At 45.6% G+C, this 27,712-nt stretch overlaps 3 protein-coding genes across 7 annotated transcripts in view; 2 read left to right on the top strand and 1 right to left on the bottom strand.

Annotated features, from left to right (window-relative positions):
• The window catches only part of SAMD8 (sterile alpha motif domain containing 8), a 60,499-nt gene extending 48,030 nt beyond the window's left edge, over positions 1-12,469 (bottom strand). Inside the window, exon 1 of one of the 3 annotated variants that reach the window (XM_019626181.1) lies at positions 12,242-12,469. In XM_019626181.1, coding sequence (XP_019481726.1) covers positions 12,242-12,415 — 174 coding nt within the window. In that variant the 5' untranslated portion in view covers positions 12,416-12,469. Of the gene's footprint in view, positions 1-12,010; positions 12,222-12,241 lie in introns of those variants that run through there. The other 2 variants (XM_019626190.1, XM_019626198.1) reach the window with 2 other exon arrangements.
• Positions 12,470-14,118: 1,649 nt separating this feature from the next.
• DUSP13A (dual specificity phosphatase 13A) lies at positions 14,119-17,510 on the top strand. The gene is made up of 4 exons (XM_019624252.1): positions 14,119-14,293; positions 15,090-15,307; positions 16,696-16,903; positions 17,491-17,510. Exons 1-3 carry the CDS (start codon positions 14,142-14,144, stop codon positions 16,893-16,895), a joined length of 570 nt encoding a protein of 189 aa, XP_019479797.1. The 5' UTR covers positions 14,119-14,141; the 3' UTR covers positions 16,896-16,903; positions 17,491-17,510.
• DUSP13B (dual specificity phosphatase 13B) lies at positions 16,821-27,214 on the top strand. Of its 3 annotated transcripts, none has more exons than XM_019624223.1 (6): positions 16,821-16,903; positions 19,195-19,299; positions 20,396-20,490; positions 23,794-23,967; positions 25,801-26,021; positions 26,754-27,214. In XM_019624223.1, exons 2-6 carry the CDS (start codon positions 19,216-19,218, stop codon positions 26,954-26,956), a joined length of 777 nt encoding a protein of 258 aa, XP_019479768.1. In that variant the 5' UTR covers positions 16,821-16,903; positions 19,195-19,215; the 3' UTR covers positions 26,957-27,214. The 3 variants fall into 3 exon arrangements, with proteins under 3 accessions (XP_019479768.1, XP_019479759.1, XP_019479775.1); XM_019624214.1 differs by having other exon boundaries at positions 19,195-19,392; XM_019624230.1 differs by lacking the exons at positions 16,821-16,903; positions 19,195-19,299 and having other exon boundaries at positions 20,418-20,494.
• The last annotated feature ends 498 nt before the right edge of the window (positions 27,215-27,712 follow it).

The raw sequence follows: 27,712 nt of genomic DNA, 5'->3' as shown, positions 1-27,712 counted from the left end.
GCAGCCCAGCTCCAGGTTGAGCTGTTGTTCAGCATCTTAGCTGTAGAGGGCAGTGTCACTGGCCCTCATATGTGGGATCTGAACTGGGGCCCTCTAGCATCCCAAGCCAGCTCTTAACCAACGCGCCACTCGGCTGGCCTCTTTATCTTCTTTTTTAATGACTATTTAATATTCCTTTCTAGACTGTAAAATCATTGAGGGTATGACCTGTTTCAGATTCATGTAAGTAAATACTCTTCACATATTATGTGCACAGTGAATATTTAATAGGTGAATAAATGTAACATATGCAGGCATCTTAAAACTGTGTCATTGGGGAATGCCTTAGTATCTGACATCTGTATAGAGCAGTCAGTATGTTTGAGACTGAACAGTGCAAACTTGTGATTCAAAAAGCCTTCATTAATAAGCAGTCTCATTGATGTAATCTTTATCTAATGTAATTGAAGACCTTTGATAAATTTCTTTGCCGAATACTAGAAAATATTTAATATTTATGAAATTCATCCCCTTTAGAAGTACAAGAGTCCTCAGCTCATGTGAGGTGGTGTAGCATAGTGAGTAAGAACATGGACTTTGAAATGAGATTGCCTGGGTGGAAAACTTGTCTGTACCAGTTACTAGTACAAGTTCATCTTGGGCAAGTTACCTAACCCATCTATTCAGTTATCTCATCTGTAAAGTGAGGAAGATAATAGTGCCTACTTTATATGGCTGTTGTAAGGATAATTTGAGCATATAAGTAAAACACTTAGAACAGTTCCTGGCACTTTGTAAATGCGTTAAGTATTAGCTAATCTAATTATTACTTGTTATTTCCTGAAAATGTTCTGAACACAGTTCAAAATTTAAGGAGTGTGTGAGTTAGGATATATATTCTTTTTAAGGAACAGCACTCTACACACATCAAATACCTTATACTTGTGCATCCTGCCCCCTGTATTCATTCCTACAGCAGGAGGTATTGGTTGGATAGGTGATCATCCTTGTCACCTTATTGTGCTTATCATAAAAAAGTTAAGGGCCAGCCGAGTGACGCGATGGTTAAGAACTGGCTTGGGACGCCAGAGGGTCCCGGTTCAGATCCCACATATGAGGGCCAGTGACACTGCCCTCTACAGCTAAGATGCTGAACAACAGCTCAACCTGGAGCTGGGCTGCCGTGAGTCGCCGGCGACGGCGTAGGCTGCAGTCCCTGTGGCAGTGGGTTGCCATGAGCTACCGTGTGTAGCCAGCAGCCAGTGTGAGTGGCCCTCAAGCCGCTGTGAGCGGCTGTCCAGAAGCCGGCGACTGATCTCCTCACCCCAGAAGAGTGCAATGATGGTGCCAACTTGGGCCAGTGAAGCAACGTCCTCCACAACTAGACTGAAGAACAAAAGGACAGCAACTTGTCTGTTCCCCTTCCCCCAATTCCCCAGCGCTGTTCCCATCCCCCAATTCCCGAATTAAAAAACAAAAATCTTAAAAAAAAAAAAAAAGGTAAAGGAAATTACAGTTACAAGTTCTTTATATACATTGGCTTACTCAATCCTCAAAACAACACTAATAAAGCTTTTACTTCTGTAATGTGTTAAAAAGCTGGAAAGTTATGGGAGTTGGAGAAAAGAGGTTATTTCTAGTTGGTGAGATCAGAGAAGAGTACTTAGAAATGACATTTGAACTAAGTCTTAAAGGAGGGGTGAAACTGGATACAGATAGAGGGAAATTGCATAAGCAAAGGTATGAAGATAGAAAGCAATGGAGAACAATTAGTATTCATAGGGGACAAAGGAGTATTAGGACATTAAGTTGAAAATATAAATTGGGGCCAGATCGTGGATATCTTTGTCAAGTTAAGGCAATTCAACAGACAATAGGGAACCACTGGAGATTTTTGAACAAGAGGATAACATAATCAGAGTGTGCTTTAGAAAAAATAATTGTCAAAGGGCCGGCCGAGTGGCTCAGTTGGTTAAGAGCTCGCTCAAGAGTTTGAGATCTGAGCAACAGCGGTTCGAGTCCAGCCCGAGCTGAGCAGCCGCTGAGCTGCCAACAGGTAGCAGGATGGCTCAGCTTAAAAAAAAAAAAAATTGTCTGAAGAGTGTAAAACAGTGAGGCTTGCAGCTAGAATGAAAAGCAATGACAGACTGAAGGAAGGAAACAGCTTCTAAAAAATAGAGGCACGGGATGAAGGAAATACTACAGCAGATGAAAAGATGCCACTGTTTGCAATCTTTAAACTTTCTGATAGGTACCTTTCTTAAAAATAACATGTAGACTACTGCTTCGGGGCGGGGGGGAAGAGTAAACACATTTTTCCTATTACTACCTGGGCATTATACATAAAACAAACATAAGAAAACTGAAAGGTGATGAGAGGAAGGCAGACTGGCGAGGCACCTTGAAACAGGAGTAAAAACACAGTGGTGACTTGTCTGGGTGTTTTTGTTTGCTTATTTGTTCATGAAGACAAAATAAGGGTGTACCAAGTAAGAAGAGTTAACTGCACTAACTAGGAAAGCATATTCAACCAGAACTAATAAGTTTGTTGTCATGTATCTCAGACTAGATACTGGAGAAGCCAGAAACCTGGAAATGCCAATGGATTCAAATAAAGAGTCCCAAGAAAAGCCAGTTTTCTCCAGCCAAAGGACCAAAAAAGAGACAGCTAATAAGCAAGACAAAACTTAAACAGTAACTGCTCTACTCCAGTCAAACCTAGGAAAAAAAACTATGGCCCCACCTCCACTAGCAAAGGCCAGTAGAAAGCCTAGACTCCTAACCTTGTCAGGCTGTAACTAGGCCAGACTCCCCGCTCCCTTGCCTTGGGGGTGATATCAGAGAAAGCCAAGTAGGGAGCAGTCTGTCCTAACTGCCTAGCAGTAACTTAGTCCGTCCTCATCCATTAACCTGGTGTTAGTGGAGGCCATATGGGAAGCCTGGACCCCACTCAGCACTGATAAGGCACCCTCTCCACTCCTTACTGAGGCACTATCAGAGAAGGCCTAGTGAAGAGTCAGAACTAATATCACCCCACAGTGGTGCCCAGTGGTAAAGTGACCATGCACAATCCCCCATCCTCCCACTCCCCGAAGCCCCCCAGGGGAACAATAATGAGGTCCCCCGCCCCCTCTCAACCACCAGAGTGAAAAACCTGAACCTCTACCTGGCACTAAGGAAGTGGTAGCTGTAGAAAATCACAATATGAGTGATTAATATTCTCTACAAATATAGATGCAAAATTCTTACTGAAATATTAGCAAATAGAATTCAGCAACATAAAACAATTATTCCATGAGTAAGTGGAGTTTATTCCAGGGATACAAAGCTGGTTCAATATTCAAAAACCAAACAATGTAATCCACTGTGTTAACCAGCTAAAGAAGAAAAAACACAATATAGCAATTCAGGCAGAAAAAGCATGACAAAAATTTTATCATGAACTGGACCCATTCATGATAAAAACTTTCAGAAAACTAGGAATAGAGGGAGAATTCTCAATTTGGTAAAGAACATCTATAAAAAACCTACAGCTGGCATATATAATAGTGAAAAACTGAATGCTTTACCCCAAGGATCAAGAAAAGCAAGGATGGCCACTATCAAACATAGTATTGAAGTTCTAGCCAGCGCAATAAGGCAAGGAAGGAAAAAAAAGGTGTACCCACTGAAAATGAAGAATAAAAATATTCCTATTTGCAGGTGACATGACAACATATAAAGAAAATCCAAGGAATCTACAAAAAAAAAAAAACCAAACGCCCTAGAATAAATAAGTTCAGTAAGGTAGGATATAAGAGCAACATACAAAAATCAGTTGTATTTCTGCATGCTAGCAACGAACCCATGGACAAAGAAATTCAAAATGTAATACCACTTATAATCACTAAAAAAAGAGAAATAGCTTAGATAAATCTAAAATGTACAGGACCTATATATTGAAAATTCTGATAAAAGAAATCAAAGAAGGCTTAAATAAATGGAGATATTCCACGTTCATGGATTAGCTGACTCAACATAGTATAAAGATGGCAAGTCTCCTCAAATTGGATTATGTTTAACAATTCATATAAAAAATACCAGTGATATATTTTTATAGATGTAAACAAGATTATCCTTAAAATTATATGGAAAGGTAAAGAAACTAGAATAGTTAAATCAATTCTGAACAAAAATACAGTGGAGGAAATCACTCTATACAATTTCAAGACTTATTATATAGCTACAGAAATTAAGACATGATACTGGTAGGAGAACAGACAAACAGCTCTATTGATCAGAATAGAGAACCCAGAAATAGACTTACACGAGTATGCACAACTGATTTTTGACAAAGGTACAAAAGCAATTCAATGGTGGATGGTTGTAAAACAGTGCTAGAGCAACTGACTAGCCATAGGCAAAAATGAACTTTGCCTATGATTCAAAATGGATTGTAGATTTAAATGTAAAGTGAAAAACTACAAAACTTTTATTAGTTAATAACATAGAAGAAAATCTTCAGGACCCAGGGTAAAAAGCTCCTAAATATAACACTTAAAAGCACAATCCAAAACAAAAAACGATAAATTAGACTTTAACAAAATTAAAAACTTTTACTCTACAAAAGATCCTGTGAAGAGAATACAAAGACAAGCTACAGACTGGGAGAAAATATCTGCAAACCACATACCTGAGAAACAACTTGTATCTAGTATATAAAAAGAACTTCCAAAATTCAACAGTAAAAACCCAAAAATCCAATTAGAAAATGGGCAAAAGACATGAAGAGGCATGTCAACAAAGAGGATATATGAATGGCAGATAAACATATGAAGAAAGAGATCATCAAAAGTTACTAGCGAAATGCAAATTAAGATTACGATGAGGTATCACTGCACACCTATTAAAACAGCTAAAATAAGCGGCCGTCCAGAAGCCGGCGACTGATGTGCCTCGCCTGGGAAGAGCGCAATGATGGTGCCAATGAAGCAATGTCTTCCACAACTAGACTGAAGAGCAAGACGGCAGCAACTTGTCTGTTCCCCTTCCCCCAACTCCCCAGCACTGTTCCCATCCCTCCAATTCCCCAATAAAAATCTTTAAAAAAAAAACAAAAAAAAAACAGCTAAAATAAATTGTGACAATACAAAATGCCAGCAAGGATGCAGGGAAACTGGATCTCTCACACACTACTTGTGGGAAAGTAAAATTGTACAGCCATGTTTGAAATAGTTTGGTAGTTTCTTAAAAAATGAAACATACACTTACCATGCAACCTAGCAATTGTACTCCTGAGCATTTATCCCAGAGAAATGAAAATGTATATCCACACAAAAACCTCTACATAAATGTTCATAGCAGCATTACCTGTAATCGCTGAACAATGTAAAAAAACAAAATTCCCACAATATGTGAAGAGTTAAACAAATTGTACAGAAACATACCATGGAATACTACTTAGCAATAAAAATGAATAAACTACGGACACAAAATAACTTAGATGGGTCTCAAGGGCATCAGCTGAGTGAAAAAAAGCCAATCTCAAAAGGTCACATATGGCATGATTCTATTTATATAACATCCTCAAAAATGACAAAATGATAGATGGAAAACAGAATAGACGTTGCCAGGGGTTAAAGATAGTGTTGGGGGCTTGGAGAGCAATGATAAAGGGGTAGGCCAAAGGAGATCTTTATATTGATAAACTAATTCTATAGCTTAATTGGGGCAATGGTTACACAAATCCACTCATGATAAACTGACACACTATACACATACTTTAAACAAATGTCAATTTCCTGGTCTTGATACTGTACTAAAATTATGCAACCATTGCAGAAAACTGGGTAAAAGGTGCATGGAATCTTTCTGTATTAGCTGTGCAACATCCTGTGAATCTATAATTATTTCAAAATAAAAAGTTTTAAGTTTTTTAAAAAGGAACAAAATGTTCTAAAAATAGCATGTGTACATTTTTTAATTAAATAAAATATCAAACTATTAATAGTTACTTATCCAGTGGACTCTTTCACTCTCTAAATTATATATTTCTAACATTTCTAAATGTTATACAATGAGCATGTAATGCTTAATAATCAGAGGGAAAAGGTCTTTTGAAGAAAATGAAAACAATACTATTTTTCACTGTTCGAAGCACATCGCACTTAAATAAATACAAACAGAAATTAAGAAAATCAATTAAATTCAATGATTAACCCATGTATGCATATACACACTAAATAAAAGATAAGAAATAATGAGGCAACTAGCAAGACCAAAAAGTCCAAGAGAAGATCTGATTATAGATCCACTCCCTTCTCCCATAAACTGTGTGACTTTGGAAAATGACTTAATTTTTATACTTTAAGAGGCCAAAAGATTACAGAAACTAATCAAAGACATTAAACACATATTTTGTAAATTAGAATAACAGATTTCTTACAATGTTAGAATTGGAAGTGATCCAACAGATCTGGAAATATTCCTTAATTTACACCTGAAGAAACTAACACTAGAGAGTTAAGTAACTTTCAGACATAACTGAGAAACAGAATAGCAGCACAAACAGTGATTCCAGTTAACCAATGCAGAATTCTACACATCAACATGAGCTTCTCATAGAAAAACTTATTTAAAATCCAATTTAATTAAATAAAAGTATTTCAACAGGAGCACTGCACTCACCAATATTTTTTAAAAGTATGTCATAGGCAATTGATTATTATTGATACCTAAAAGTACTCCTATAATTTACGAATTTTGGAAGAAACTGCAAAAGTTTTCTAATGTGACAGGCACCAATAAGTGGAAAGACACAAACTATCCTATGGGCTCAATTATACAAACATACAAAAGACCAAAATAGCTTCTAATTTATCATTAGACAATCTTTAGAATACAGAGGAAACTTTTACTCTGTGTTTTTACAGAACCAATGTCCATGTTCAGATGGTGATTGTAATGATTTAAATATGCAGTATTTTTCTTGCACTTTCACCTGATTGGTGTGTGTGTGTGTGTGTGTGTGTGTGTGTGTGTGTGTGTGTGTGTGTAGCTGTTCTAAAGCCACTGGCTTCTTTAAAAACCATACACTAACTTTAAAAACCCGACATTCAAATTTAGAACAACTGATGAAACTTGTTTCAAAAATATAAAATGTGCTGTTTTTGGAAGTTATTACTGATTTGGTATACAGTAAAAAATTTAAAAAGTTATCATTTCTAAGTGATGTATAAAACCTAAAGAATAATTTCCATATCCCAAGGCAAAAAAGGGGAAGAAATTTTTTTTAATTATATAAAGTTAGTGTTGATATATCGTTCTTAGGGCAATTATACCTTATAGTTGCATTCACACTAAAATAAGCTTAAATTCAATTTTACCTAATAAAGTTTACTTAATATGCACACAATAGAGACAAATTACACTAGTTTGTAGATCCATAAACTAGAGCATGAAAGTAATTTTTATGAAAGCAAAAAGCCTAAACTTACAATGTAGAAGGGCAAGGTTTACTTTGAGCATTTAGCTCTAGAGTTTATTATATTTGGACTATCAAGCCTTTTAAATCCCATTTTTAATTTTTAATCCTAAATTATTTTCAGTGAGCAAATAAAAACTATTCTGCTGATATTTATCAAAAATATTTACTTTTTCTTAGTGAGCACATTGTTTCTAAAGCTTCTATGAAATCCGCTATAATTACAAAACAGCTTCAAAGACCCTGAACCAATCAATACCTACCATCCATTTTTGAAACTCCAGCAGTGATTTTCTACTGTTGTGTTAAGTCCCACTTCTGAGCAGAATTTGGGGCAGCACAATTAAAGCAATTAAATGGCCTCCTCAGTTACATCATCATTCTGCACCTCAGTTCTGAGACAGGTTTTGCTGCCGGGACCATGCATTCAATATATTATTATTATTATTATTTTTAAAGTTATCATGTATACCAATGAGCACAAACCTTTTCTGGCTCCACCTTGCCTTTAAACTAAGACTCTCACTATCAGGTTGCATTTAATTCTATACCACATCTAGAACTGTCTCAACTCAATGAATATGGATGTAATAAACTACACTGTCCAGTTTATATCCTCAGCTATAGCAAAAGTTTTTACAAATGGTAAAAATTTAGTGGTAAATTTGATGAACGGCTTGACCTGGCTGCACGCCAGAGCACACCAGTAAAGAAGCCAAGCATACAAAACTATAATTCTTACTCTAATCGCTAAAATAATATTTGAGCAGGCTAACGGTTTGACATATGGATTGGTAAAAATCATTGCTTTTAAATATGCTACACCCCCAAATCAAATCAACATAATAGAAATAGAAATAGAAACTGGCTCAAGACTTCAAATTCCATAACAATATTGTGAAATTACATTGGATTTGGGCCCAAAATCTAATGTATGGTTTTGGAAGCCTTTGACTTTCATGCCAATATTATATTGATGAAATTGACATCAATTTAATTTAGTCTCAAAGTTCCAAACTAAAACAAATTAATTTGCTGGTATTTCCAATAATTCAGTGATACAGTTTAACTTATAGAAAGACCCTAAATTAGTATACTTCATGGTTCTCACCTCCTACTAGAATTTCCTAACTGTCAAGAATTTTAAGAGACAAGATAATACACATTATCACCTCTCTGTCCCTTGCCATAATTCAAAAGCTTAACAAAACCCACAATAAGAATTTAAGACAAATGCAAATATAGGTCATTACCTCCACAACTCTTTTGAGATATGTATCATAAAACACTATTTTATATAATGAAACACTGTATGAAACCAAGTTTTCCTAATTTCTGCCATTATAAGCAAGAGCCAAGATAGATTCACATTATGTTACATTCTGTACTGAAGTGGTTATATTACTGGGAGGGCCCAGTGGGTGGTCCCAGTGGGAGGGCCCATTTCAGGAGGGAACCATGAAGTCTAGACTCAGCTTCAGATCCAGCGATGACGCTGCTATATGGGAGGAGAGGGTGCAGGAATATTCACACCATAGGTCTGTCACAAATCCATAGCCACATATTCTGATGGCAAACTAACCAGAGGCAGGTAAACAGTGAATTCTTCTCCAAGTGTGCGTGGCCCATGCTCTCCTATTTTTAGTTAACTTCTTCATTTCACAAAAGCCAAGAGAACAGCAAGACCCAAAGTAGGAATCACTGTCATGTTTACCTTTAGTCAAGTGGCTCTTTCTGTTCTTGCCCAACTATTAATATCCCTCAATCTGTTACATTACACCTTAGAGAAAAATAAGAACAAAACAAAACTAGATTTCAAGTTGCCAAAACCACACACAAGCGAAAATTTTAAATCACAAAGATACAGCATTATGTAAATAACTAACACCTTATTTGTAAGCAAATATAAACACATGAGAGAAAAGTGGAAAAAAAAAAAGTTTCCCCCAATCTCTGTGAAAAGTAAAGCATTTAATCTGGGCATGATAGTGCTGTCCCTCCCTGTAACCTACATCCATTAAAAGAATTACAATTAGCTCATATTGTATTCTTCCACTAATACCACAATCTTTGGAAAGAATTTCATAGGTAATTTAGCAGAATATGGATTTTTATTCATATCTCATATAAGTCAGTTTGGTATACAAAAAGCATCAAAACTACAGAAGTTTTAAATTAAAAAAATGAATTTAACCTTCACTAACAATATACTACCACATAGCGAATGAAGACGGGAAGATTTCCATCCATAAGTTAATGGCTGTGCTAGGTATGCCCTAAATGTTATATCAGGGCTAGAGATAAGAATTTGGAAAGAATAGCTAGTTAATATGATCATTCTTATAAAACAAAATAATAAATAATATTCATTAGAACATCTGTTATTCAACAGTTTCTCAAAAACAATGTTCAAATTTCAATTCTCAGAAAAAATGATGAAAATGTCTCTAAATCAACAAAACCATGGGTAAAGTTTTGAAAAAGTGTTGAGGCTCTAGTGATTAACAAAATAAAAATGTTTACAAGTAGTTGTTCAATATAAGAGTCTTTGCAGAATGGAATGAGTGCTACTAAAATTAAAACTGATTTATCTACAGATGATTGCATGTTCTGCCATCGCAGCATGATGGCTTCTTCTGGAGTAATACAGATTTTCTTGCCTTAGAGAAACTGCTCTACCATTAAACTGATTTTCTTTACAATGAAGTGATTATGAGAACTGTCAAAGGGAAACAAACATAAAGTAACTATCAGGCATGCTAATATATTAATTGTACAATTCCATCTAACAGTTTTTCTTTAATTTTGCAGTAACATTAAGATATAACCTTAATAGAGAGTTCTTACATTTCAGTTCAGTTCAACAAATTTTTACATGCCAAGACTAATTCAGAGCTAAGTATGAAGACAAGGTCTCTATAGAGGATCTCGGTCTAATGAGGGTAAACTGAAATATAAATAAACAACAGAAATACTATGTAAACATCTTCAACTAAAGATCATTTGTATTAAGTTAAAGAAAAGGAAGTTGATCTTTTGACAAAAGCTTAAAACAAAGCTAAGAATTCATCTCTCCTTTGAGGAAATAGTTACTAGTCCACTGAGCATTTGAAGATATGGCAAATACAGTCTATACACACAAACTAATTTAAAAGCTTGTTGCAATCAGTAAAGTATCATCTCGTGAAGACTGAACAGTTGATAACCATTTAGAATGGAAATACTTGATGAAAAGTTTGTTTTGAAATGGGCAACAACTTTGTAAAATCAATAATCAGATAAGAAGTTGTAAAAGTAAAACAATATACAAGACGTGGCTAAAGTCAAAGGTTTCATGAAGCCATGCTATAACTTAACAATTACAAAAGGAAATTAACTTATTTCTATTAAAGTGAATATAAATTTTACAATCATTTTCTGGCACAATTATGGTTTTGGTACTGTCTTCTATAAAAAGCATCTGTGTGCCCACCTACCCCAGTTCTGTTAAGTGCCAACTACAAGCATCCTCTATTCTTATTTTTCTAGATCACTCTATGAAAAATATTCATACAGTATCTGCAAAATCGCATTATTATTGGTCCTGCAAATCTGTCAAAAGTACCCCTCCAACTTTCAAGAGATAACTCCCTTCCTGAAGTTATGGGTAAGAGGAAAATCTGGTAGGCTCCTAGACGGTGGTGATTTCATATATATTTTTAAGTACCCCTTTAACCCAGACACCTGCATCGACCACATTGTTACCCTGTAGTAAATACATGTGTCAACTCAAGCTGTCAATGTGGAACCGGTCAATACTGAGTATCTGTAAAACCTAAGAGTCTCGATTCTTGCTTCGAGTTTACTTTTTTTTAATTTAAAGGTAATGTATTAAATATCTGTAAAGATCTAAATTTGTACTTAAAATAAACTTAAATTGAAAAAAGGAATACAAAGAGATAACAACATACTGCTAGAAGAAATCTAAATGATATCTTTATTTTCAGACTCACTCCTTTCACTATCTTCCCCAAACATCATTTCCTTTGCGCTACTTCCCCCTCGTCCTTGGGGCAAATCAGTGTTTAACACCGTCCCGCCCACCCCAGATTTTAAAAAGATCCACTGTCCACAAACGAGAAAGCCTCATAATCCAAGCATATCACCGTAGTGATTTTCGATGCTTTCAAAGACACCAGTGAAAATGCCAAAGCCCTCCATTAGATCCCCTAGGGCTCCGTTTCTTTTTTGACTCTATTCTCTCTTTTTCTGGCCCTTGAGCCAGGCGACTCCTACCTGACAGACCCCTCCCTCTCCCAGGCAAACCTAAATCCGTCCCCTGAGGATCACCACCCCCACTTTGGTCAGCAGTCTCCTCAGTCCCAGCCCGCTCACTCTCTCTCTCCACGCGGTAACATCGAGCCTGGACCTGTTCCTCGGATCCCTCGCTCCCGCTGCCAAATCCCAGAGCATCTCTTCCTTCGGGCCCACATTCCCGCGGGGCCCCTTCGATCTTCTCTCATTACTCTGCGTTCAAAAACCTGCAAGCCCTTCCTTTTTAAGGTCACCTCTCCCTCAGCCTCTACTTACCCCTCAGGCTCTGGCCACCGTCATCCCCCGCAGGCCCTCGGCTCAACAACCTCCATTTCCCTCACATTCCATTCTAGAGCTGACTCTCCGGGCTCCCTCAACCGTCTCCCGCGGCCCCTCCGGATGGACCCCTCTCCTCCGCAAACCCCGGCTCCATCCCTGACACCCCACTCTCCCTTGGCTGCAGGTGGCTCCGTAACTCCCCTCTCCTCAACCTCAGCTCCTGCTCACCTCCGAGGTCTGAGGCGGGCTCCCCGGACCCACCTCCGAGTCGGCGTCCGAGCCGCCGTCGGAGTCCGGTACCCTCCGAGCCTCGCTGGAGTGAACCGCCTCGAGCGGCGGAGGCGGAGCCCGGGGAGGAGAACCAGAATGGAAACGGGGGCGGTGGCGGCTGCGCGCAGGCATAGCTCTTGCGCGGGTCTCCGCGGATCCCGCAGCCGCTGGAAATACGAACCGGAACTGCTTCGGGAGGTGGGGCCCTACTGGCGAGAGGCGGAGCCTTACGGACGGGGGCGGAGCCAAAACCGGAAGGGACGCAGTGCTCAAGATGGGAGAGAGAACCACAGCAAGAAAACCCAATAGCGCATGCGTCAGGCCCAAAGCGAGAAGATAAGGCCAAAGAAGATAAGAGACTAGTGAAGAGGAGGCGGGGCCGATGGGATTAGTAAATGGGGTTTGGGGACAAGAGGAAATTATCCTAATTCCTTTAGAGGGAGCCAGCTCCTCTCCAAGAGCCAACTCACAATGATTATTGTTACCGTTTATTGTCCCTTTACTCTCTGACAGTCCCTAAATGCCACATGCCATATAAATAGCTCACTTAATCCTTCTGCCAATTGTATAGGGCCAAGCGACTTGCCTGAGGTAGGGCAGTTAGTATGTGTCAAAGCCAGTATTTCTACTCAAATCTTCCTAACTTCAGAACCTTTGTTCTTCTCACTCCACTATACTACCCCAGCCTGAGGGAACTCCCCAAACTATGCCTAGCACTGGCATAAACCAAATCCAAAACCACCTGTGGCCTGCGCTCCAGCCCCTCCTTGGCCCAAGCAGTACAAAACAGACGTCAGAGGCTCTGATGGGGTAGGGACAGGTTCTAGGGCAGACATGAATGCAGACTGCTTACATGGGATGTCCTGGGGTGGACTTTACCCTCGAGCTGGACTCAAGGCCAGAGGCCTTCCCACTGCAGCTTGTATCCCTCCCAGCCCCATCAGGGTGTTCATAAAGTCATCTGAGAGCAGGCAAGATCTCTCACTTCTTTTGCCCATAACTAGCTCTGGCAGAAGGACAGATATAGACCTTTCTCAGTTTCTATTGTGGGGACAAAAGCCCTTATAATTAGAGGAATCTACCTCCCAACCCAAAAATGTTTCTGATGACAGGCCCTTTGACTTTTCAGAAAGTCTAGGGCAACATTCACCTCCCTTCTCCCCCTTTGACATACATGGCACATTTCAGCCTTCTTTTTTGAGAAATCAGCCATCTTCATTACAGAAACATTGTTCAAATGTTCACCCATGAACCCTGTGGGCACCCTTTAGATGAGGTCTTCCCTACGTCTTCTCCACAGTTCTCTGACTCTACAACTCAGGAAACATCCCCTGAGCCCTGTAATCCAGAGACTCATCCAACAGCCATACATACGGTTCTCACCCAGACCTGCAGAACTTTTTCTGTCATTCATCCTTGGAGCCAACCACCGCCTCTCTACCTGGATCTCTATCTACTTTAACTCAGTCCTCAGAACCAAACAGCCTGTTCAGTGCTCTAAATGTTTTTAAAAATGTTTTCTTAAGCATCTATGTGTTAGAGACAGGATAATCTTTGTTTCATTTAATCCTCACAATTCATTGAGGTAGGTGTAATTATCCTTACTTTACAGATGAAGAAACTGAGATGGAGAGGTGAAATGACTTGCAGAGGTATGTCTGATTACATGTTGTCACCGAGTTTGGGGTTAGGAGGGTGACTTGGGAAGGAAAATGTCCTGTTCTCTCTGGAGGCGACTGTGACTTGCTGAGTCACTTCCTCCTATTCCACCTGTCCCTGCCAATCTCTTGAAGGAAAAATGACACCGGAGAGACAGAGAGGAGTGACTACAGAGACAGAAGGGTGGGTGGGCTTGCCCATGGCTGAGGCCTCGCTCCCAGAGCTGAGGGAAGATGCCGAAGCCACACCTTGCCCCAGCGTCCTGGAACTGGAGGAGCTCCTGAGGGCGGGGAAAATTTCTTCTTGCAGCCGGGTGGACGAAGTTTGGCCCAACCTTTACATAGGAGATGCGTGAGTGGTAGCTGGCTGAGGGGTTTGGGGGTGGGAACATGGAGAGACAGTTCTTGGGCACTTTACCAGATACTGGGGGTCAGGGAACAAGGAGAAATAGCTGGGCTCTGAGCATCCTAGGCCAAGGACTTCCTCCAGGATCCCTGCATGCTGGGGATGGTGCAATGAATAGATGGGGCCACCAGGGGGGAGCGGGGACTTTGAAACTGAGGCACTCCCAGAGGTTCTTGGAGTCTTCTGGCACATCCAGGACTATGGGTGAGTCTCCGGGGCAAAGGCCTGGGGAATGCTGATTTTGGGAATGAGTTGGAGTGGACAGAGAGCTCCCCTTCTCGGTCCCAGCCTCCCTCCTCTGGACACAGAGTGGGTGAGGAAGCTTGATTAAAGGTGAATCGGGAAAGGTGTCACCTCTAAACATTCACAGAATAGAAGCAGGTATGAGGCAGTGGCCAGGAGAGGCCGGAAGTGTGTGGGAGGGCATGAGGCAGGAAGGGAGGGGCAGCTGGATCTGAGGGGTGAGGCAATACTTTCCTTCCTGTACTGGCCAACACAGGGGCAGATCACCTAAGGAAGCAAAAAGGGGCTACAGATAATTCCCTACACCATCAACTTTCCCACCAGAAAGCTCTTGAGGGTGGGGCTGTGAGCTGTGGATCCCAGCTCAAGCTTGCTGGGGTTTTTTCCAACTGCCTTGAACCCTAATGTCTCCGTCCCTCTGAAGTAGGGGGCCTAGAAAAGCCTCCTTCCTGGACCTCGTGGTTCAGCCAGCATCCAGCCCCCTTCTTCCCCTCTCCAGGGCCACAGCAAATAACCGCTTTGAGCTATGGAAGCTGGGCATCACCCACGTGCTGAACGCCGCTCACGGGGGCCTCTACTGTCAGGGCGGCCCTGACTTCTACGGCAGCAGTGTGAGCTATCTGGGGGTGCCAGCCCACGACCTCCCCGATTTTGACATCAGTGCCTACTTCTCCTCTGCAGCTGACTTCATTCATCGTGCCCTCAGCACACCCGGGGGTAGGACTTGGAGTCTGATCTCATATCCCATCCTGCTCAGTCATGGGGGGATGTCCAGTTTCCCTTCAAGTATCAATACCCTCCCATCCCTAGGTTTTTTAGAAGTCATCGGTTTTTAAAAATCCTCTGCTCAGTGCTCCAGTGATTTATCCAAGCACATTGCTTTACAGATGGGGAAACTGAGGCCTAGAATACAAGGCCATGTCACGAGTTAGGAGCAGCCCTGGGGCAGGAAACCAAGTCTCCCAATCAGCAAAATAGTTCTTTCTCTGCATCACTCAGCCTTGGGAAATCGCCATTTGGCACCTAGATGTCTGGTTTCTGCCCCAAAGTACTTTCAAATGGAAAAACAAAAAGAAACCCCAAACTTCTAATACCCAGGGAAGAGCAAAAAGAAAAGGACCCGGGGTAACTGAGCCCTCATTTTGTGTTCATCCTGGGTAAGAGCTGTGCCCCTTGCTACTTGACCCTGGACAAGCCAGTGTCCCTCACTGGACTTCCATTTCTCATCTGTGCGATGAGAGAGACAAGATGATGGCTCATAGCACTTCTTAACCGCAAAAGCACTTTGACATCCATTTGTTCTTCATCCATTCACTCGCCAGCTATTTAGTCTCTTCTCTGTGTCAGGCACTGAGCTAGATACTGGGAATTCACACTTAGACAAGGCAGGGGGCCTTCCCTCATGGAACTTGTTGTTATATGTTTGGTGGAAAAACAGTCAAAATGTAAAGTATTATGAAGGCTATTCACATGAGTGGGCAAATGTGAAGAGCTATGGGAGCACAGGGCTGGGGAGCTCATTCAGAGGATCAGAGACGTAGGGTGACTTCCCTCTACAACTGTCGTCACTGGGCCACATGCAAAAAGGATGAGCTGCTCTGTGATTTTAGCAATACCATGAGTGGTCAGGAATGCCTATGCGAGGAAGCCATGTCTCAGCTGAAACCTAGCAGATGAGTAGTGACATTAGTCAGACCAAGAACAGGGGAGAAGGTTTACAGGAAGTTGGAATAGCATGTGCTGAGGCTGGAGGCCAGAGACCATGACAACTTCAAGGAACCGAAAGTTACCCCGTGCTCCTAGAGCTGAGGGTTGGGGTGGGACAGCCTGAGATGAGGCTGCAGGATCAGCAGGGGCCAGCTCATGGAGGGTCTTAAAACCCATGTGAAGAACTTCAGACCCCATCTCAAGGGTAGGCAAAATAGTTGTTGGTCTACCTATTTGACATATCGGGAAACTGAGGCCCATAAAGGTTGAGTGATTTGCCCAGGGTTTGTCACAGAGTACACCCAAAGCAGAGCAGGAAAAGGAACTTGGGTCCCCACCCCAGCCCCTGGGTGGGCCAGCTGGTGGGAAAAGGTATTTCACCAGGATGTCTTCCTCAGCCAAGGTCCTGGTGCACTGTGTGGTGGGTGTCAGCCGCTCTGCCACACTGGTCCTGGCCTACCTCATGCTGCGCCAGCAGATGTCCCTGCGCCAGGCGGTGATCACCGTGAGGCAGCACCGCTGGGTCTTCCCCAACCGAGGCTTCCTCCACCAGCTCTGCCAGCTGGACCAGAAGCTGCGAGGTGCAGGCCGGAGCTGAGGGGCCAGGTGAGGGGCAAGCTAGGTGTGAGGGGGCGAGGGGGCAAGGCTGAGTGCAATTAGAGCTCAGGCGAGAGCTGGGCAGGGAACATGGAGGGGGAGGCCAATGAGGGTTGGAAGTGAAAGGTCAGGTGAAAGCTGGCAGGGGACATGGAATGGGACCAGATCAGAGGTTGGTAGTCAGGTCTGTGTGTGGCTGGAAGTGAGAGTTGAAGGGGGCTTGACCCACTCCCCAGCCCAAGGTCTTAATAGGGCCTGGCCAAGGTAGCTTTCAGGTAGGACCCTCTCTCTTTCCCAACCCACACAGATTCTTTAGACCCAAGAGGGGGTGGAAAGCATAAAATGGAAGGGGTGAGGCCTTCCTACCTGGTCCTGATGCTGACCTGCCCTATCCCCTCAACCAAAAGCCTGTGGGGACTCACCTAAACCCCATCAAGGCAGCAGCACAGCCAGTCCTGGCACCTGTGGGATGTCTGGACCTTCCCACACCTCTGCACACCTTCCCTTCAGGTCTGGATCTCAGCTACAGCTCTAGGGGAAAAGTGTGGCTATAGCTGTCACTCCAAGCTTATTTGTTATTATAATTCTCATGTCAGCCCTGCTTTGTCAGTCCCACGTGGGGAAGGAGAACAGGCATTCTCGCCACCAGCCGTGACCTCCTCACACAACCCTGCTTGATATGAAGTTCTGCTGTTGTCATGCCAATCAGCTCTCTGCCTTAGACCCAGCACCCCACTCCTTACCTGCCCCCCACCCTCTCTGATCCCAGAGATCTAGGGAAGAACCCTTCCTAACCTCCCTCCCTCTCGTTCTGGGGACTCCTCAGGGACATAAAGGTCTTACTGAAGTCTATTCAGACTCCTTCCTGCTTCCACTTACCCCTGACTTCTTGTTCCGTACTCAGTGCATTTGGAGCAATAGCCCAAAGGGAACAGATCCCTAATACCTCCTCTCTCCAAGCCATGTTCCTCCTGCCTCAGTGTCCCCAACTACCCAGGAGAAGGTTGGGCTACCCCGGCAGCAACTCTGCTTCTCAGGCTCCCAGCCCACAAAGAGTCACTGAGGTGCTGCTTCAGTTTCTTTGGCATCAGCCCTGTGTTTTCCTCCAGCTCATTTGGGAGGGGGCAAGGGGTGTCTCTTCCAGGGGTGGTGCCAGGACTGTGAGAAACCTGCAGAGTGCCCACTGTCCTTCTTCTCCCACCACATCCAAGCTCAGTCTGGCCCCCCAAGGCCCACCTTTCTCACATTCACATCTCTGCTGAGGGACATCTGCTGGGGGATCAGGCCTCCAGAGCTGCCCTCCATTCCCTGGACACCGCCCCTAACACCTGCTACCCATACTGCTCCTTTCCTCAGCTCTCCTCAACCTTACTTTGGCTGTGCCACACCACCCACTGGCTCACAGGGGTGGCTAGTGGGGATGGGCGACTGGCCTGGGCTCTCCTGGGAGTTGGAAGAGCAACAGCTTTCTCCTCCTGCCAAGAACTTCCCAGGGCATAGCCTGAATCTTCTCCCGCCCCCACTCAGAAGAGCTGTTTTGGTCTCTGAATGCATAGTCAGCCCAAGCAGGGGGGAGCACTTTAGCAATACCAACCCCTTCCCACATGCTGCCAGGAGAATGAGCATCTTGGGGATGGGAACCAGGGCAGGATGGAGGGCTAGGTTTAGAGTTTGGGGGTGAGTGTAATAGAAGAAACTTAGGGTTATAGCTGGGGTTGGGTTTAGGCCTGCGGTTATGCTGGGTGGGAAGCTATTGTGGGAGCTCTGCGGGTACGGGAATCCAAGAGGCAGACAGGAACGGCATGTTCCCACCCTGCTATCTTCTAAGCAGGTTTCAGGAAGCTGGCAGAGCAGCAGATCTCTGATCATGCCTGGTCACCCAACTTCCTAGGCCTGGGGATCTTAAATACCTTGACTTCCAGCCTCAGCGTCTTTCGCATCAGGCAGCTGGCTTTGGAGGAGTCAGTTGGGCTACAGCGTTGCACAATTCCCGGGGTGCCACCCACCAAACAGTCTGTGCAACTGGCCCCCCCAGGAATTGTGCAGTGCACAGCCTGTATCATACACAGCAGTCCTGGGGCTGGGGACTCTGAAAGATGAGGGGTCCATTGGGAGAGGTCATCTCTCTCCATGAGCCTTGGTCTCCAAACCTGCCTCCTCATCTCTCCTAGTACCTGTACCCATTTGACCTTACCCAAAGGGCTCAAAGCAGCAGATTTAGGTGGCAGCTCTCGCCCCTGACCCAGCCAATCTGGGCTTTGGTTTACCTGCCTGTAACATGGAAATCATCTCTCCTCCAGAGCTGGTCCTTACTCCCTGCCATGGGGCTCTGCCACTTTGCCACCCTGGCACTGGCCCTGCTAGTGCTGCTGGAGGCTCTGACCCAGGTGGACACCCAGAAGATGGTAAGAGTCCAGTGTGGGGTCCGCCTTCGAGCCTGTTCCTCCATCCGCTTCCTCCGGCTGCCTGCACTCAGCCGCTGTCTTCAGCCCCCACAGGTGGGAATGGGCTGCCCTCTCAGCCAAGCCCTGAGGATCCTCTGCCAGGGATCTCAAGGGAGGGGGGGAGAATGGGAGGTAGCGGGAGGGGATTCTAAGTGTTCACGACAGCCCTTGGCCACAGCTGCCTCCACCAGCTCTCCCCAAGAGCTCAGGGAGCCCCAGCAGGGGCTGAGCCCTACTCCCTGGAGCTCAGACTTCAAAAACCCATGTAAGTGTGGCTGTGGGTGTGCATGGGTCTCTGGGTGCATCTGTTATCCGGGAATGTGAGTGGGGAAGAATATTGGGTCTCTGGAGAGTAGCAAGGGTTCTTCAAAAGCCCAAATCCAAGGTCCCTGAGTGACCACAGTTAACCTTGGGAGGAACCTTAAAAACCATATCGTTGGTCTCAAGGGACGGTGGGGCCCGGGCCAGGAATGCCTTCTGGGGGCAGGAGGAGCTCGGTAGAGGCAGAGTGGCTTTTGGACACACAGCTTCAGACTGCAGGCTCGGGCTGGTCTAAAGACCCGCTCTGAACCCCCCCTTAACACATGTCTGTCTGTCTGTCTTCCCATGCCTCCCTCAGCCCGAGTCTTTTAGATCTTAATCCTGGGCCAGTCCTGTCATCTTTTGCCCCCAACTAAAGGCCCTTGAACCTGGGTTCTGATGTTGGCAATACTGCCAGTTTGTGTGTGATTTTGGCTGGTCTCTTCCCTGTCCTCCTCCATAGAAGACCCTTCCTTCCAGCTTTAACTTTCTGCCCATGCTCCACACCACCCTTGGAGGACAAGGGCACTTATAAAATGGCTGATTCAATCTTCCTCCTCCCTGCCCCACAATCAACATACACGCACCACAGGCAACCCCCTGCCAGGCTGCCTCTACTTCTAGCAGGGCCAGGCGCCTGGCTGGGCTTGGCACCGACCATGCCAAAGACCGGTGGGTGAGTGGGGAGTGGCAGTGGGAGGCCACAAGAGGGGAGCAGCACATCATGCTTTATAATTAAACTCCAATCAAAAAATAGAAACAGCATCAAGTGTGCAGAGACAAGCAGCTGGAAATCAGCAGCACAAAGTGCCCGTCAGAGAAGACCACAGCCTGGGCCAGATACCCCCACAGGTGGGTGAGTGCCGCTATGTCAGAGGGGCCACAGAGCATGCTGGGTAATGAGGGCCAGGGCACCTGTGCCTGTGTGTGTTGTGATGGTGGTGGGGGGGAGGGGGGAGGGGTAAGGTTAGATAGGTGGAAAACTGGGTTAGAGACAGAGGAACAGAAAAAGCATAGTACAGTCAGAAAGACCTGAGCTTGAATCCTGGCTCCCACACTTATTGGCTGTATGGCTTTGAGCATATTGCTTAATCTCTCTGAGCCTCAGTTTTCTTATCTGTAAAATGAGGATGATATTACCTGCCTCGTAAGGGTCCTGTGAGGATTCAATGAGAAAATGTAAGCATTTAGCTCTGTCTGGTATACAGTACATCCTTAGTGAGTGGTGAATATAATAATAAGCATCATTATACTTAGAAAGAAACATCAGGAAACACAGAGGTAAAGACCAAGCCTCATTATCTTATGGAGAAATTACCCTCTACCCTGAGATCTCTGGTCCCACCTGTCCTGTGGCCACAATCCCATCTGGCCTGGCTCGGGGGGGAGGCAGAGGAGGAGGCGGCGGCGGCGGCGGCGGAGGAGGAGGAGGAGGAGGAGGAGGGGGGGGCAATAGGCAGAGAGAGTGGACAGGAGGGAAGAACGGGAACATCTCCTCAGCCGAGGAGGTGGGTGGCAAAGAGCTGCCCCTCTGCCCTGAGAACACCTGTGCCTTGGCCCAAGTCCCTTGGCATGCAGGGTGTGCTGGGAGGCTGAGGAGCAGCATGAGCTCCTGTGAGGGGCGGGAGACGGAGCCAGGAGAGCAACTTAGAGAGGAGAGACACAAAGGCAGAAAACAAGTGTCTGAACTTGCAAAGAGCAGCAACACAAGAGCAGACGCAGCTGTTCAGCTTAGAGGGCAGATGCAGAAAGGAGGCAGAATGAGGACTAGAGCGGGTGAAGAGAAGAGCCAGGCCAGCCCTGTGCCCGCTTCACCCTCCGGCCGCCGAGGAGATGTGGGACGAAGTGTCAGGCTGGGCCCTTGGCAGTCCGGGTCTGGGGGCAACAGAAACCAGGGGAGCTGCTGCAGCCACGAACTCCCCTCTCTTGGGTGTGCTTGGAGCTTGAAGGGGCTGGGCCTGACTCAGGCTGGCAAGGTGGGCTGCAGTGGGATGGAGCAGACAGGTGGGGGGTACATCCATGTGCATCAGGAGTGAGACCCTAGATAGGACCTGACAAGGAATACCCCTAAGTCCAAGGGATAGGCCCCATTCTCCAGACCTGGGCCAGGGTCCCCTAGGAAACTGGGCTGGGGGCTGAAGCCTAGCAGCCCCCAATCCCTGACCCCTCCGCTGTCTCCTCTGCCCAGGAGCCTCCAGGAGGATCAGGGTCCAGCTCATTCAACTGTGAGACACCCATTTGGCCACCAGGGGGCAGCCTTACCCTACGCCAAGCTCAGAGGTCTGAGCCCCTGCCTGCCAGGCTTCCCAAAGCCCCAGCTGGCACTGCCTGGGGCTCAAGCCCCAGCTGGCGGCTCCAGACCAGTGTAGCTTTTGGACAACCATGGGGTCTGGGGGCTTACCCACCCCAACACACTACACTGATCTCTATCCTGTAGTTGCTGCTCGCCCAGCTACTCCTCTCTTTCTCAGGTCAGAACCCCAGAAACTCCTCAGTCAGGCAAGGCCAGGATCTTTAAAGTGAGTACAGCAATGTGGCTGAGACAGGAGCAAAGACTTGCTTGAGGCCACAGAATGGACGGGAGGCCAGGCTCTCCTCCCTCTCTCTAAAGTTCTCTTCCCACCACTTCAGGTAGCCTCCCATCTCCATGGGGAGAGTTCCAGGTTCAAGAACCTTTAATCCCAAAGAGGTGCCAAACAGAGAGGGGCCCTGAGGTTTGGAAGGGCTGTGCTTCCCTCCATAGTGGCCTAGATCTGCTCTCAGGCCCCACCCCCACAGGCTCCAAGGGGAGGACCTAGAATTCTAGCGCTTCACAGTGTTTGTGTTATGGGTAGAACCTGCCCTGGCCCCATTCCTAGTCCTGTCCCATCACTCACTCCCCCACTCCCCACCCCAGACCATGCCCTAGGTAGGTGGCAGGCCACTCAGCCTGCCCTGAGAGGTCACAGTGGGAGATGAAGGGGAAAGCCGGGTCTTCACTTCCGCCCTGCCCACCGGCTGCCCGCTGGGTGAGCTTGGCCAAGCCAGTGTCTTCCTGGGTGCCTGTTTCTCTTTCTGGTCCTGGCACTGCCTTCCGAAGAGAAAAGATGTTTTTCCCAGTTTGTACCTTCCCTAGTTACTGGTTGAGGGGACCGGGGACAGTTAGCCAAGAGAAGCATTCCTTCCCAGCACTGCAGCAGACCCCTGTTCTGGTGCCACAGACATCCAAGCTCTGTCGGGTCCCGGACTCCGTCAGCCTGCTGACCCCTGAGACAACCCACCCCAGCCGGGTGAGGCCTGACCTGCAGCACTGGCCTCAGTCGAGGGGGTAAGGAGGAAAGTCCCAGGGCCTATAGGCAGATGTGTAATAGCCACACCAGGCTCCCCTGAAGAGATGGATGGGTTAGTGACCACTGTCTGGAGTCCCCTAAGATGGTACCTGCACAGCTTGGGAACGGAACAGCAGGATCACAGAACTGGATTGACACCGTGGCCTTCCTATGTACCAGCCGTATGGCTTTAAAGAATTTCTCTTTAAAAAATTTTCTCTGAGTTTCAGCTTCCTCCTGTGTAAAATAGGGACCTACCACAAGTGAGGCACCAGGCCCCTAAGAGGCGTTAGCTCATTCAGTACAGAAATGCTAACAAATATTGTTCAGAGCCCAGGCCACTAGTTCCAAAGATGGACTCTGCTCTCCAAACACCTGAAACTGGGAGGAGATGGGGGTCCAAGGACCAGGCATTGAAGTAGCAGAGGAGAGGGCTTGAGATGAGCTGCTGAGGTTATGGGGAGCCACAGTCATCTGAGGTCTCCATCCCTACAAAGTTCCAAGTGACCAGAGACCTAAGGGGTGGGGTTTGCACCAACTTGTTGCCTCAAACAGGGAACTCCAAGGACTCCTTGACCCAAGTTTCCCACCTCACAGGCCTTTGGAGAGGGCAGAAGAAAGGGCTTCCCAGCTCCATGTGGTGACAAGGGGTTGATTCCCGTTCCCTAGGAAAGGTTCTAGGCCTCAGCCCCAGCTGAGCTGGCTAATAACATGATGCGAACTAGCTGAGGCCCATTCTGCAGCATCCCAGTGGCACCTGGGCTCTCTACCTCTCCCGGGCCTCTGGGTCAGCTGGACCCACGTTTGGGGAGCCTGTCTCCAGCCACAGCGGTCCATTCTGTTCCAGGATGGACTCGCTGCAGGAGCAGAACCTCCGGAGGCCCAACATCCATGGGGCAGTCGCAGTGCCCTCCTACCAGCCGCCTACGCTGTCCTCGCTGCAGCGCTTGCTGTGGGTCCGTCGGGCCACTATGCTGAGTCACATCGATGAGGTCTGGCCCAACCTCTTCCTGGGAGATGCGTAAGTACAACACACGTGGGAGAGTGGAGGGGGCAGAAGGGGAGCCTCCCCCAGAGCCCTCTAGGGGCACCGGTGGCTCCCTGTTAGCCCCCCACTATCTCTCTGCACGTGGGTCTTTCCTTTTGTATTATTCTTTTAATTGTGGAAGTAGAACACACATAAAAACAAGTGCATAGAGCTTATATGAACAGTTTCACTACCCAGGTCAAGAAGTAGGACATTACTTGTGCCCAGAAGCCCCCGCCGAACTCTTCTTATCATAACCCTTTTCCCTGTAGATAACCACTAAGTGTTGAAATAATTATTTCCTTGCTTTTCTTTATAGTGTTACCACTTATGACCTTAACAATTAGCTTTGTCTGTCTTTTAAAGTTATGTGAATGGAAATATATTGTTTGTTTTGTGCCTGGTATAATTTGCTCAAAATTGTAAGATTCACCCATGTTATTAGGTGTAGCTGCAGTTCATTAATTTTTCATTGCTGTATACTATTCAATTATACAAATACACCATTGTTTATCCATTCATACGAACAATTTAGTTGTTTCCACTTTTTGGCTATTATGAATAGTGATCCTAGAAACATTCTAGTACATGTGTCCTGGGAACACACACGTAAGTTTTTGTAGGGTGTATATATAGAGAGAGTAGAACAATGAGTCATTTTCTCTAAAAGTTTTTTAAAATTTAGAACATATGGACCAATACATGTGGATTTTAGAAAATTCCCTTAATATTAGAAAATAAGGATCAGTATGTTAACAATATGGCAAATATGCTATACCCCTACAGATAACCAGTAATAAAATCCTTATTGACTTTTTAAAAATGCATACACACATACATACATAAATGCTTTTTCACTTTTCTTTTTTTTTACAAAAATGGTTTCACTTTATAACTCCATTTTGTATCTGCTTTATATAAAAGGCATTTTTAATGGAATCATACCACATATTAAAAAAAATTATTTAACAACGTTCTGTTTTGTATTCTGCAGTTTTTCACAGGTTCTTATTATAGCACGAATACCTTTCCTTGTTTACTTATACCTACCATATTTTAGTGGTTGCTTAATATTTCACTTACCTGTACATACTCAGTCTCCTATTAGAGGATATTTAGTGATTTCCCCCCAGTTTTTCACCATCTTAAATATCATTAGATCCAGTTTACATGTCTGTGGGCACAGTTTGGATTCTTTCTTTCTTTTTTTTATGTTAATTCTTTATTTTTTTAATTATTTTTTATTGTGAAGTACACATTTTTTAGAATTAGTTTCAGCTGTACAACACAGTGCAATAGTTATACTTTTTACCCCTCGAGGTGACAACCCTCCTCCCCCAATCCACTGCCCCACTTCCCCCCCAAAATCATACATATCTATTACAATTCCCTTGACTCCACTCCCACACTATACTCCACGTCCCATGACGATATATATATATATATATATATATATATATATATATATATATATACACTTATAGTTGACATACAATATTATACAACATCAGCTGCAGGTGTACAGTGCAGTGATCGGATTCTTTCTTTAATTAAGTTCCTAGAAGGAGACTTGTTGGGCAAAGTATGTGTACATTTTTAAAGCTTTTGATGCATGTGACCAAACTGCTCTCCAAAAAGTTGGCCCGAGTGAAAGGGAGTCTTGAACTCTGACTTGAGGAGTCCTTTACCCCAGCCCGTTCACTGGTTCCAGTGTCTATCCTTGGAGGGAGGGGGCAGAAGAGGGAAGGGGGCAAGTTCCAGCCCGATCAGAGCTGATCCAGGGAGATCCAGCCCTACCTCCCAGCTCCTTTTGTGCCCTCTCTCCAGCTATGCGGCCCGGGACAAGAGCAAGCTGATGCAGCTGGGCATCACCCATGTTGTGAATGTCGCTGCGGGCAAGTTTCAAGTGGACACAGGTGACAAGTTCTATCGTGGAATGCCTTTGGAGTACTACGGCATCGAAGCCGATGACAACCCTTTCTTCGACCTCAGTGTCTACTTTCTGCCTGTTGCTCGATACATCCGAACTGCCCTCAGTGTTCCCCAAGGTGCGCTCTTGGGGAAGGGACTGGGGTGGAGGTGGAAGTGGGGGTGAGGTCTGGGGCCATCCATTTTTCCAGTAGCACTGAGAGGCGGAGTGTCCTGACTCACAAACGTCTCCAACATCCCTCCCATGCCATGGGGCAAATAGCTACTACCATTCAGTGGGCATCCCCTTCAGGGACACCCTGGAAACCAACAATCCAGGCACAACTCAGGTCCAGTGTGGTCATCAGTATAAGCATATCCCTCAGTAAGAGACCAGGTGTTGGCAAAAGGTAGAGAACCTAGCAAAGGCTCTTGAGCAGGCTACTCTAACATGAGGCCTTAGCATAGGGCTGCAGGGGCAGGGGAGAGGGCAGAACTAGGCAGGGCGAGAGAGGGAGGTAGACAACCCCTGTAATCTGCTGCAAACCCAGGGGACTCCAGGAGCACTGTTCCACAACCCTGCTCTCCAACAACCCACCAGAGTTGCAAAGATGCCACAGAAAGCACATTGAATCAGGAGAAGGGAATCCCAGCTGCTATACCTTTGCTCTGCCACTTACTTGCTGTGTGACCTTGAGCCAGTTCTTTTCCCTCTCTGGGCCTCAGTTGCCCCATCTGACAGTGAGGACAGTATCAGTATTCTAGGATGCTCGTGATAGGTGGGCTGAAAGGTGGCCAGAAATATCTCTGGTTCCCAAACGGGTGGGTGTTATGAGGGCAGGTAGCTGACGCTAGGTTGGGTCTCCCTGCAGGCCGCGTGCTGGTCCACTGTGCCATGGGGGTGAGCCGCTCTGCCACAGTTGTCCTTGCCTTCCTCATGATCTACGAGCACATGACGCTGGAGGAGGCCATCCAGACGGTGCAGGCCCACCGCGCTATCTGCCCCAACTCAGGCTTCCTCCGGCAGCTCCAGGTTCTGGACAACCGACTAGGGCGGGAGACGGGGCGGTTCTGACCTAGCGGGCAGCCAGGAGCCCTGACCTTCTGGCCAGCACGACCCTGCCCAACCAGCCTGGCCCTGGGGACAGCAGTGTCTGCTGTTTCCAGTGACCTTGACATGTACATAGCAAGTGGGGGCTCAGCAGAGGCAGAGGCAGGGAGAGCTGGGTGCTGACCTTTAGAGGGAAGATTTCCCTGACCCAACCCAGAGATTCTTTATGCAAAAGAGAGTTCAGTCTGTCTCTATAATAAAAAGTTCATGATAGTAAAGACAGGAGACCTTCTGGTGGTTTGTGGGGTGGTGGCTTACTCCAGGGATGGCCACGAGGTTCCAGGAGGCTTCCCAGCTCTGATTCAGCAAGATGGCGGCCTAGGAGGAGTCGGGGTCGCTGTCAGGACTTCAGGAAAAAGGACAGCAGATGAGGGGCAATTAGTGACACCAGCCTTGGGTGCAGGAGGGAGGAGTGGGATACAAGTGTTGAGAATGAGCTGACCTTTTCTTTATCTTGTCCTCCTTATACCCAAGAGCTGGGTTGTCTGAATAAAGACCAAGGTCAGTACATCACCATCCTCTCCATGTACACCCTATCAAAAACCGACAATCAAAACGTGCACAAATAGCATCTCTTGAATCCAGTCAATCTTTTCATTTATACTTCACTTTCAAAAGAAACTGACTAAAATCACAGACACCTAGAAGACAGAGGCAGCAAACAGAAGGATAAGGGGTTGTGGAGGAAACACCCCAGAAATCCTAGGGAAAGAGCGGTTA

Source organism: Hipposideros armiger, unplaced genomic scaffold, assembly GCF_001890085.2.
Source record: "Hipposideros armiger isolate ML-2016 unplaced genomic scaffold, ASM189008v1 scaffold_15, whole genome shotgun sequence".
In the NCBI taxonomy this organism is placed as follows: Eukaryota; Metazoa; Chordata; class Mammalia; order Chiroptera; family Hipposideridae; genus Hipposideros; species Hipposideros armiger.
This window is presented reverse-complemented; position numbering and strand designations above follow the sequence as displayed.

Bases quoted from the DNA above. Each gene is read 5' to 3' on its own strand.
- DUSP13B (XM_019624214.1), top strand. From the start codon at position 19,216: ATGGGGCTCTGCCACTTTGCCACCCTGGCACTGGCCCTGCTAGTGCTG. The intron at 23,968-25,800 runs GTAAGTACAACA...CCCTCTCTCCAG, and splicing joins AACCTCTTCCTGGGAGATGC to CTATGCGGCCCGGGACAAGA. The intron at 26,022-26,753 runs GTGCGCTCTTGG...GTCTCCCTGCAG, and splicing joins TGCCCTCAGTGTTCCCCAAG to GCCGCGTGCTGGTCCACTGT.
- DUSP13A (XM_019624252.1), top strand. From the start codon at position 14,142: ATGGCTGAGGCCTCGCTCCCAGAGCTGAGGGAAGATGCCGAAGCCACA. The intron at 14,294-15,089 runs GTGAGTGGTAGC...TCCCCTCTCCAG, and splicing joins AACCTTTACATAGGAGATGC to GGCCACAGCAAATAACCGCT. The intron at 15,308-16,695 runs GTAGGACTTGGA...TGTCTTCCTCAG, and splicing joins TGCCCTCAGCACACCCGGGG to CCAAGGTCCTGGTGCACTGT.